This window comes from Saccostrea cucullata, unplaced genomic scaffold, assembly GCF_032062105.1.
Source record: "Saccostrea cucullata isolate Sc308-1 unplaced genomic scaffold, CSIRO_AGI_Scuc_v1 ctg213, whole genome shotgun sequence".
NCBI classification, from domain to species: Eukaryota; Metazoa; Mollusca; class Bivalvia; order Ostreida; family Ostreidae; genus Saccostrea; species Saccostrea cuccullata.
Genome location: NW_026930424.1, coordinates 355340 through 367336, shown reverse-complemented (window position 1 = coordinate 367336; position 11997 = coordinate 355340). Strand labels below are relative to the sequence as shown.

Genomic DNA, 11997 nt, shown 5'->3' with positions numbered 1-11997 from the left:
AATATTTTGAAAAATGTCAAGAAACCTATGAAAGCGAAGAGGCAACGGAATACAACAGAACGAAGACAAACAGAATAAACCCAAGAGACATTATCCACATTCATCGTTAGTAACTGTTTCTAAATAAATTCAATTTAATTACTTTGTTAAATTTATGGTAAAAATATGCACAGAAGAAAGATAAGGAGTGTGTCATTTCGTAAAAAAAAGTTCTTCTGATTGATTGATCTTAAACAATAACTTTTTATGAATTCGCGAATTGTACACAATCAAATATTATTTTACAATGAAATGTTTATGGCATAATTGTATCTACCATATATATTTACAACACTTTTAAGTATTAAGTTGTTATTATAGTTATTTTAACCTTAGGGTTCATCTGTATCTATTTTAGCTATGTTTGTAGAAGGTCATTCCATTCCTACGACAATACGATATATCCTGGTCAGCTTGTGATAAAAGATACCACAAAGTCTGACACATTTGTTTCATATTTGAATATTTTACTTGAAAAAGACGTTAATGGTAATCTAACAACCAAGCTATATGATAAACGTGATGACTTTAACTTTTCTATCATCACCTTACCTTGCTAATGTATCTTCATCATCTACGTACGGAGTGTATATGTCTAAGTTGATTCGATACGAAAGAGCATGTTCTACGTATGAACAATTTGTAAAACAAGGTCAATTATTGACAAGCAAGTAAATGAAACAAGAATATCAACAGTCTTTTTTTAAAGTCATTATTTCGTATGGTCGTTACAATATATTTGTCATCAAATACAATTTATCATTGAGACAAACACTGACTGAGGTTTTTTAAACTAATTGTTAGTCCATTATTTATATACTGAATTGACGACAAATTTTTCCGTGAATTCCCGATCATGACAAGAAGCAAACGGCGGGAGTGACCATTCCTGTTCAGCAGGGGATGCTTACTTCTTCATGGCACCTGATCCCACCCCTGATGTTTTGGAGGTCCGTGTTTTCTCTGCTCCTATTTTGTATTGTTTTTTGGACTTGATGTTGAATACTGTTCGTTATTTCCATATTCTTCTTCTTACCAAAATATGAACATTTTGTTTGAAAATGGATTTTATGTACGGGGTATATTTCTTATAATTTTATTCATGATGTGATCAAACAATTTGTTTTTTATGAAAATATTCAAAGACACTGAGGGCGTTAACCCATTAAATTATCACTGAAGTTAATTGATTGATTAAAAACGACAAGAAATTAGACAAATATTCTTTATATGTACATGCTAATAATATTTCACAGTCACGTGTCCCAAGCCCAGTCTTTTTCTTTCTATCTGACATCTCATCCTCCTGTCCCGGACCTTAAACTTTTCTTTTCCATGAACCAGTTTTTTTTAAAGTTATATCTCAGAAAAAAAGGACTGATTAACAAGTCTCAAAATGTTTGAATGTGTAGGAGCATTGTAAAATTTGGATCCTTACTTTATTTCTGTGAAATTTTAATAATCATTTTTCAGAAATGTCTCTGAATCTACTTAAAGCATATTTATTAATATTGCAATCGTAATATCCGTTACCGTCATATACCATATTTATTTCAAAAAAATTGTCAGAGTATTCCGGTTTAAATCGTTCTATGTTTTTTTCTTCTCGTCCTTCTTCTATTTTGTGCGATACCACTATCGTTAAAACCTCTACATCTGCAATTAAAAGAAAATTGTACATTATAAGAAAAATGCATTCTCTAAGAGATATATTTAACAACTCGCTGTATGGTTGATAAAGTATGTCACAGGGTTCTCCATCATTTACGATTTTATTGTGTAATGGAGCATACGTGAGGCACTAAAAATTCGCGGTATCTTTGCGATTAGATTCCAAATGAATTATTATTTATAAAAGGTTTAAAAAGTACATGCATGCACATACTTTAAAAAAAAATCGCTAATACGGTTCACAAATGGTATGGTCGTACGTATTTATAAAAGTAAAAACACATGTTCCGAAAAGCAGACGAAATTCTGTTCTATACAATCGAACTACCAAACTATTTTGAAGTAAATTTAACGTGATTGTTTGTCAGTTTTCTTGATCGAATGACCAAATAACCCAACTCCCCCCCCCCCCCAAAAAAAAAAAAAAACAACTTCAGAGTAGTAAAATGCTTAAAACTTAAAAGTTAATTGAACATGTTGAAAATTATAAGTAATTTATTAACATTAATTAGATGACTTAGGGACGATTTAATGTTTGACTTACAGTGCTTAAATAATTCTAGAGCCGTGGCTCTAGAAAAAAAAGCATATATATATATATATATATTTTAAAACTCAACTAGCATTAAAGAAAATAACACAGAGAAACAAATAAAAATGTAAATAGAATAAATCATACCGAAAATTATTTTTTATGTTGTTTTTGGCAAAGAATTATATTTTTTGTGAAGTAAAGCTACGGGATCAAAACGGTTGAGAAGAAAAATAGTGGCAAACTATGCAGTGAATATGTATATAGTAATTATGTATATTAAAAAAAAAACAATAGGCCCATGGGCCACATCGCTCACATGAGAAGCTTTGACCATTCTATTCTTTACCGTATTTCCCTCTTGTAATACATAATGCATCCCCACCCTACCCCATTGATAATAATTTAGATTTTGAAATTTACACTACCCAAGAATCCTTCAATGTGCACATAAGTTTCAACTTTTTCTTGCCCAGTGGTTCTTGAGAAGATTTTCAAAGATTTTTTCCTATATAGTTCTATGTAAAACTTTGATTTTCAACTGTGGCCCTGCCCTTCCCCCGGGGTTCATGATTTGAACAATTTAGAATCTACACTATACCAGGATGCTTCCACGTAAGTTTTTCTGACCCAATGGTTTTTTTAGAAGAAGATTTTCAAAGATTATTGCTATATATTTCTATGTAAAACTTTGATTGTGGCCCCGCCCTTCCCCCGGGGGTCATTATTTGAACAATTTAGTATCTACACAACCCAAGGATGCTTTTACATAAGTTTCAGTTTTTCTGGCCCAGTGGTTCTTGAGAAGAAAATGTTTTAATGACCCCACCTTATTTTTGTCTTTTCTTAATTATCTCATCTTGTGAGGGGACTTGGCCCTTTATTTAAATAATTTAGATTCTTCTTTACCCAAAAATGCTTTGTACCAAGTTTCGTAAAAATTGGTCCAGTGGTTCTTAAGAAGAAGTCGAAAATGTGAAAAGTTTACAGACGGACAGACAGACGGATGGACGACGGACAAAATGTGATCAGAAAAGCTCACTCGAGCCTTCGGCTAAGGTGAGCTAAAAAGTTATACATCATCAAATCAACATATTCACTATATTTTTCTATCACAATATGTGTTTCAACTTTTGCATGAAACAGTAATTGATATTTTTGAAAACGAAATTACCATTGCACGTTTACTAAATGACTGAATCTAAATGAATTAAAATTCATGATATTGAAGAAAAATTTTAAAAATATAATGTAAAGAAATGATCCTCACTTTCAATACTCGATCCTAAACCATCCAGAGTCTTGTTAACTAAGTCACGGGTTCTTTGTTGTACATCAGAAGTCAGGAAAATAAACAAAATTTTCTGATCCAAATTGTCTCTCTCAAGTATCCAATGAAATGAAAAGTCATCTAAACACATTCTCGCAAAATCGTCGAATTCCTCTTTCTGATTCTGTAGATTTCCATTAAAGCAGTACAGATCTTCAAAAAAAAAATAAATAAAGCTTACATTAACATTTTTATTGTAATCAATATGTGTCCTACCTGAATGAGTCTAAAATATTGTATAGCAATGTATTACAAGTTTATTGGTTTCATGTCTTAAGAGAGGCAGAGATGGACCAATCAAAATCTAACTATTTAAATTCCACCACGTGGTGTGTCACTGTGCCTCTTCTCCTACATACTCTTTATTGTCCTATTAAAATATAATCAGTGATGTCTTTTTTCACCGAGTAGCTTCAAATCAAATGGTCCTTCGCATTACTCAAATTAATGGTTGTCACATGCAAAAATTACCATGTGTAAATTGTGAAATATTTGTATACTGTGCTACAAAAGCAATGTATGGAAAAAGAGAAGAGGATGAAAGGGGCTTGATCAGTTAGATTATCCCAATTGTAGAAAATGTCAATTAACACCATTCTATCGATCAAAAAAATGAAATACATTACCAGGTCTAGTGATATTTTTTTTCATCTTATTCAAAAGACCAATCACAATCTATTTGAAATATAGATTTATGTATATTCTGCTTAATTGATATGCATTATAAATATCTGTGTGACAAAAATGGTTTATGCTAACTAAACTGTCATTATATAAATACTATATTTACCAATACCATCTATTTCTTGGATGTTTTAAAGACAATAATATAAGAGATGATTTAGAAAATATGATCCAATCAGGGTAGAAAGCTATTACGTCCATACGAGCTGTATTGAAGTCATAATTTTTGGATCCTACATCTGTATATAAATCCTTTTTTTTCCCTAACAACTGTTATTTTAACATACATGTTAAGTAAACTAAAACTAAGTAAAGGATTAAGAAAGCACATTTAAAGATTAATTTTAAATATTATTCGAAAACGCATTTTGCCCGGGAATATAGGCAATAAATGTTTTGTAATACATTTCATTTTATTTTTTTTTTTTACATACATACACATGTATGTATTTCATACTTTCTTTTGTAACGTAACCATAGGTTCGTCAATTTTGAACAATAAGGAATAAAAATGAAAAACTAAAAATAAAAACTGCCCATTCTGCGGCGTAAGCGGTCGTACACCATCTCATCGACAGGTCCAACATCTCACTCAGTGGTCCAACATTGACTTTTTACGCCCTATCAGCAAAACATTCGAAATGTTAGACCTTTTTCCCGTTTATATTTGTATAGAAACTAATTTTCAGAAGTAAAACAAATTATTATATTGTTATCCGGAAATATTGTCCAAGAAAACAAAGTGACATGCAGTGAAAAAAAAATTCAGCAAGAATTCTTGTCCTTGTTTTTTTTTTATTCTTTGGGAGTGGATTTTCATGTATCCATGCTAGTTTTGGGTTGTTTTACTATTTACTTTAGAACAAATAAACACACATATTCATTTAATATTTTGATGTTTTACTGACTCTGGAAGAAAAGTGACAAATACATGTAACAAGACATAGTGCTATATATATTACATAGCTGCACCATTATCAATGTAGATATTTATATACGTAGACTGTTTATGTTCATCTCATTTTTCATAAGGTATATTTACGGTTCTTGGTTTCATTTGGAACATGGTAGAATATATGTTTATTCCCACGGGTTCATATATGTGGAACTATTGTTCAAATGTTTCAAAAGGACAAGCGCAGAAAATATGTTTATATCTGCTGATTTACAATTACTTTTAATTTTTACAGATACTTGTATAACTGCATTTTGCCCTTTTTGCTTCCTATTTCTTTGGGTCTGAACTTGATTAAATGATTTAAATATTAATGATTTCTCGACCAAATATTAAGTATTTTCTTTAAATAAAGTCACATTAGTGGCAAAGTACAATATATTTAAGTCTTTTGTTTTTTTTTCTGAAAAGGGAGGGTGAAGGCGGTTTTTCTAAATCCTTCGATAAAACAATAACTATAAATGGGATCATTACAATAAACGGAAATTTTAAAAATGAGAAGTTCCACTCATTAGTCATTTTATCAAAATGAATTAGCATTGGCAATTGTATATAGATAATGCTTTTGTCTAACAGCTTACTCTAAAAAATTGTTCTGTACACAATCCATTCAATCCATGCTTACATGTGATTAACTGATAAATATATATTACTGGAATTTCAAGAATATCCTTTAAAATCTAAATTCCGTAAAATTCCCTGACGTTATAAAGATTTTTCCATTGCAAATATAGCCTTTAATTTGGTTATGTTTTTGCTGAGTTGATTAACAATTGACTAGGTAACATTCCATCGATCTGATTAAATGACAAACCTCAAGGTGATTGTGGCCAGTCGATAGGTGTTGCTTATTTCTCCTTTGTACCTATAACCACCTCTCGAATTTACAGTTTCTATATTTTATGAGCTCTAAACTCATTCATATTCTAATACGTTTTTTAACGATTTATTATTGGTCGTTATTTTTAGCTTTTAATACGTCCATTTAACTCACCTTTTTTTGAGGTAGATGGTTTTGAAGAAATCTTGCTGCAATTTTCATCCTCCTCAATTTTTTTCCTTTTTCTACCTAAAATTTCAAAAATGAAAGGTGAATAAATGCTTGTTTTCCATATTATTAACGAATTTGATGTGTGAGAAATTAATTTTGTAAAAACGTTTTCCAACTAAACTAAGCAATATATTTTTTTCAAAATGAAGTCCTAAAGAAAACTCACATTTCCAACATACACAGCATGAAGAGGAAGGAACAATTCTAATTTCTGAAATGTCTTGATCATTAATGCTCACACTTTGTATTTGTTCTAAAACACAGATATTTAATTTTGGATTTTTGTAATTTTTTTTAAACATCATCTTGACAAAAACAATAACTTATTATGCGTATAATTAATCAAATAAATCTACTCTTTATCTCTATTAATTTTACAGCAGATGGACAGTTTAAAAGTCAAAAAAGTTTACATTCCCCTTTATCAGTATGTCATTTAATGATGTCTTTGCAAAATAATTTATTTTCAAGTAAGTGAAGTCAATTTTACAAACCTAAAATGTTTTAATACTAAATATGATGACTTTGAAAATCTCAGAATTTTAAGGATGTTCAAAAATACAGTACAATCATATAAAACGTACCTGTTCTTGAGCAGCATGGACTACAGTAACAACCACAAGTTTCTGTTTTTTCTTGAGATTCTGGGTTTTCGTTTTTACTTCCTGAAAACCAATTTTACTTTCGATGAAAACATATATACACACAGTAATTATAGTTCTAAATGTTTTAGGTATGCTTCGCAAACGTTAAGCTTATTACTAGATTAACTTTCTGTTTTCAATCAAATCTGAATTAGTCAGATATTATTCGTCATCTTCCAGTTCATAGTGTTCATACAAATTATTTACATTTTCGGTGATGATGATGCCAAGAATACAGTAAAGTTTTTGTGAAATCGATTTTTTGTGATTTTTAAGCTCAAGTCAACCAGATGAAATAAACGCTATATTTAATGGATTAAATATACATATGCACAAGTTATACTGTGGGGAGAGGAAAAAGTACATATAACATGACTGATAGAAAATTCACAAAAGAACTTGGAATGTATACCTCTCTCTCTCTCTCTCTCTCTCTCTCTCTCTCTGAAGGAATGTTCATAATTTTCTGCTTAATAGCTTGAAATGCATAAAACCATGTAACAAATTTCACAATATGAATAGAGAAACACTTTGGAATATAAATACCCAAAGAAAGTATAACTAAGTAAACGGTCAATGCTGTGTTGCTATGTTGATAATTCGTTGCTTGTGTTTAGTTTTTAATAAACAATTGAGTACTGTAGAGTAATTACATTTCATAGTGGTTCAATATTCATGGAATTTCAATGATTACATCCTCCAAATTCTACTACTTTAGGGTTGAAAGCTATCTCCCCTTTCAAGATATCAGAAAATGCACGAAATTAGCTCACCCCCTCAAACGGAAAAACTAAAGAATTCCACAAAAATTGGCTAACACAAATTTTGATGATTCAACAGTATTCTTAAGTGTTCGTTATTACTTTGCAATGTCTTGTAAACTTGTAAATTTTGTAAAATTCAAGAAATTCCATTAACAATCCACATATATTATTTGAAGTTAAATGTGAGAGGAGGAGTGAAAGGATGCTCACGCGAGCTTAAAGTTGACCCCCTTACCAGTAATTTCCAGATTAGAGAGGTTGAGATTTCAAATGTGTACGTGTACGGGTACGTCTAGAAGGGGAAAAACCTAATTTCTGTGTGTATTACGTCATCAATTTTAGTGACGACAAGATTGCTACACGTTCGTAAAACGTGTAGAATGGAATCTACACGTAGGTGAAAACGTGTAGCTTTAATAATAAAAATTAGCCAATTGAAGTGTGAAAATGTGATTGTTATACATTATATAGGATGTTTACTTTTACGAGCACTTATTTTTATCAAGTTTTGTTTACTAACTGACGACAAAAAATCTTCGAAGTAGTTGAAAAAGAGACACGATCGCAATGTACACGTACATGTTACACGTCATAAAAATCTCAACAGAAAAAAAAAACGTGTACGTGTACGTCAAAATACATACAAGTACACGTACGCGTACAAGTTTAAGATCTCAACCTCTCTAATTATACAATGTAGTCTTAACTTTTAAATAAATTAATGATAGGGCTTTCATATGTCACACATGTATTCAATGTTATATGACCTTTCATTAGGTATATATTTGACATTGACCTTAGAGTTTATCTCACATTAAAAAAAACACTAACCTTGACTTTTGAAGCATTAGTACTAAGGTTTTCATATTTCAATAGTACAGTATATTCCTTACGTAAAAACCTTTTTGGGGATACCAACAACTTTTAATCTTTTGAAGTTAACCATACATAGAGTTTGACCCACTTAAATACACTGTAGCTTTAACCTTTATAATTAGTTTTGAACTGTTTGTACTAATGCTTTTATATTCACAGGTGCATTTTTGTGAGAAAAACTTCCTTTTGATACGAACAAATTTGACCTCTTGATCCTAACCTTGGAGTTTAATTAGTATTCAACAATAGCAATACGCTGCTATACGGGGACATCAGTGTTTTGCAAACACAACCTCTAATGTTTCTGTTTGTTGAGGAGAAAAGACAGTTTTTATTCTTTTAAATTTTGTTCGATAAATGTTTTTATAAGACACGCATGAGGGTTGTCCCATAAAGCTCGTGGACAACATTAATAATTTCTATATAACAAACATTCATAAAATATTAAAAACTTATTTTAATTACAAATAATTTTTACTACACCATCTCATTTTCTTTATTTGAATGTGTTAAGATTCCTATGCTGGTTTTGACAATTATACAGGTGGTTTAACATATCGATTATAATGGATTAAAAAAAGATGGAAATTATTTTCTTAGAACTTTACAATATCATTAACACAACACTTTAATCAAAAGGATCTGAAAAGGAAGAGATGCAATGGGACGAAGACCATTTTTAATATCAAAACTTTAATCTAGACTCCACTTGAAAAGTGTTGAAAATTAAAAAACCCTTAAAATTGAAGAAAGGTATTAAACATATTTTCATTCAACAAAATTTAGATTATAGTTTCTTTTTAGGTACTTGAATCATCAACAATTCTGAAACCAATAAATATTTGATGAGTTGCATTGAGATAACGAACATTCTCAAAGTCCATAAAACAATACAAAATAAGAGCAAAGCAAACACGGACCTCCCAAACATCAGAGGTGGGATCAGGTGCCATGCAGGAGTAAGCATTCCCTGCCGACCATCATAAAAAATATATAATAGCAATAACCAGTGTATACAATTGTGCAGTAATATCGACCAGGTTGCGAAATATATGTTACAAATGCAAATTTTCAACGTACCATTAGAACAATGTTGCATTAGGCATAGAATTATTAAGTAGATGAGAAGAAAAATTAGAAATCCAATCAAAGAGCGGCACCATATATCCTCCAAACTAGATGGTGTTTTACCTGTAAAATTTTAATTACAGATGAAAGAAAAAGGTGCAGTTGTCATTCAAATGTGGCCCTGTGTTCTAAAATATAATGGAATTGATGTAAGTAATTGAAATTCAATGTTTCAGAACCATTAAAATTCCATGCAATAAAAACCTAGAAATTGCTTTTCTGATAAGACCTCCTGAATGGAAAATGTAACAGGATAAACTAATAATTTTCCCTTATTTTCTTAAAATGTCCAGGAAGACATCAATTTTCAGTGGAATTTTCTTTAAGAAAAGATACAGCACATGTATCGCATACAAACATTTTCATATATGTAATTTTTCAAAACATTTTACACGTTATATTCAAAAACTGAAGTTTCAACGGGAAAATAACCACAAAAATTTGTCATTTTTGATGCTTTTCTGAAAAAAAACTTAGAAAAAGTACCATATTAATGACGCATGATACATACAGTATTCTATAATGATTTTGCATTTTCATCTATTCAAATCATGTGCATATAGGAAACACCCATCAGCCACGCAAATTATAAGACCCGGCAAAGTGCTGTAATTGTTCTTATTTCTTTTTGATTTTGACATCGTTTTGAATAACTTAATTTTTTTCGGGATCGAAATTCCGAGGGCTGACATATCAAGGAAATAATTATAAATCTACGTCAAATTAACTGTTGAAATTTGAAAATGTATCAATGATCTCCATAGTATTACTGTATTGATGTATCAATCGCCGCCCAAACAACAATGATCGATTCCGCAATTCAATTACTGTACTGCAATATACAAGGGGTGGGGCTTACTGGCGGCGCCCATCACTGTTAAGGCTTTCTATGAGAAATCAACGGAAAATAGACCTGCAAAAAAGGGGGTTTTTTTTAACTGAATTTATTTTAATTAAGCTGTTTTATTATCACAGAACTTTAATACTTATGTAAAAAGCATAGTTTAACCCAATCTGTACTGTATTTAGTTAAGTCCCATCGATGGACAGTCACGTGATGAATGCATAGTTATTGTACTGAATGTAGGTAATTAACAAATTTCATTATCGCAAGAGCAGACCCTAGTTGAAATTAAAATTCAAGGTATTAATTGTTTCTGCATTCTTTGTAGTTTCTGAAAAGTGCTGCTGCTTCGAATAGAATTCGCTATTTAATAGTTAATTTTTTAAGTAAATAGGCCAATATCAAAATATGTTTGACTTTTACCAAATATTTTGTGTACAAGTTTATAAAATCACGCCTTCGTTTTAAAGAAAGCAGTAACACTTTTCAAGTTAATAAAAATATCCTTTATCTATATTCAAAAAAATGGTTCAGATCTATGCAGTGTATGCTCGATGTAAAATAGACATAGCCTGTAAATAAAAATACGACATAATTAATAAAATACATTGTCTTGATAGTTGATTAATTATCGCACATAACAAGGGATATACATTGGTATTAATCGACTATTTAAAACATGTAAATAATATTCCGTTTAATAATAAATCGCATTTTTCATTGTTAAAACAGTCTCAATCTGCCTCTCACAGCACACGAAATACGTCATTTTTACCAATATGACGTCATGTTTACAAGTTCATCGCCATCAGAGGTTTATTTATAACCAGCTACATGGGATTTACCTAGCTACTTTTTAATGCATTGCTAAGTTAAACTGTTGTCTATTATGCTAATGCAATTAAAAGTTGCAAATTATTTCATTTTCAGGTATTATGAGTAATACATAAAAGTCATAGTTTTGTGTGACGTCACAGTAAACTTTTCCCGTTTAAATGCCCCGTCCCCTTTTTTCAAGCCATAACAATATAAGACTTACCTGACATACTTTGGATCTTCATACATTTGCTCCCTATGCATACAAAGAAGAATATAAAATAGAATGATGCACTTTATGTAGTAGTTGAAGAAGTTTCCATTCTCGTGAGCAAACGCATGTACCAACTGAAAACTGGAGTTTCAATGTTAATCAATTCATCACCATTTTATTTTTCAAAAAGGGGAAAACCCCTAAATATTGTGTTTTATCGTCGTATATTTCATCAGATACAAAAGGTGTATGTGTAATAGTAAATTGTATACATTGTGCAATGTAAGGATAAAGATGTTCATTTACATGTATGACATGGGACCCAGGACAGAAATACCCCCAGCAACTATAATGGAATTACCTACAATTTACAGTGTGAAATGAAGAGTTTTAGAATTTTTTCGATCACAGTCAGCATAAAAACCTTTAAGAAACATTGAATTTGGACT

The 11997-nt window shown here is 30.7% G+C and overlaps 1 protein-coding gene across 1 annotated transcript; it reads right to left on the bottom strand.

The window, feature by feature from the left end:
- Window positions 1–1277: 1277 nt before the first annotated feature.
- Window positions 1278–11641, bottom strand: LOC134228517 (uncharacterized). The gene is made up of 7 exons (XM_062710174.1): window positions 11558–11641; window positions 9627–9737; window positions 6847–6927; window positions 6429–6473; window positions 6206–6280; window positions 3513–3725; window positions 1278–1695 (listed from the first exon to the last, which is right to left on the bottom strand). Exons 1-7 carry the CDS (start codon window positions 11577–11579, stop codon window positions 1502–1504), a joined length of 741 nt encoding a protein of 246 aa, XP_062566158.1. The 5' UTR covers window positions 11580–11641; the 3' UTR covers window positions 1278–1501.
- Window positions 11642–11997: the final 356 nt, after the last annotated feature.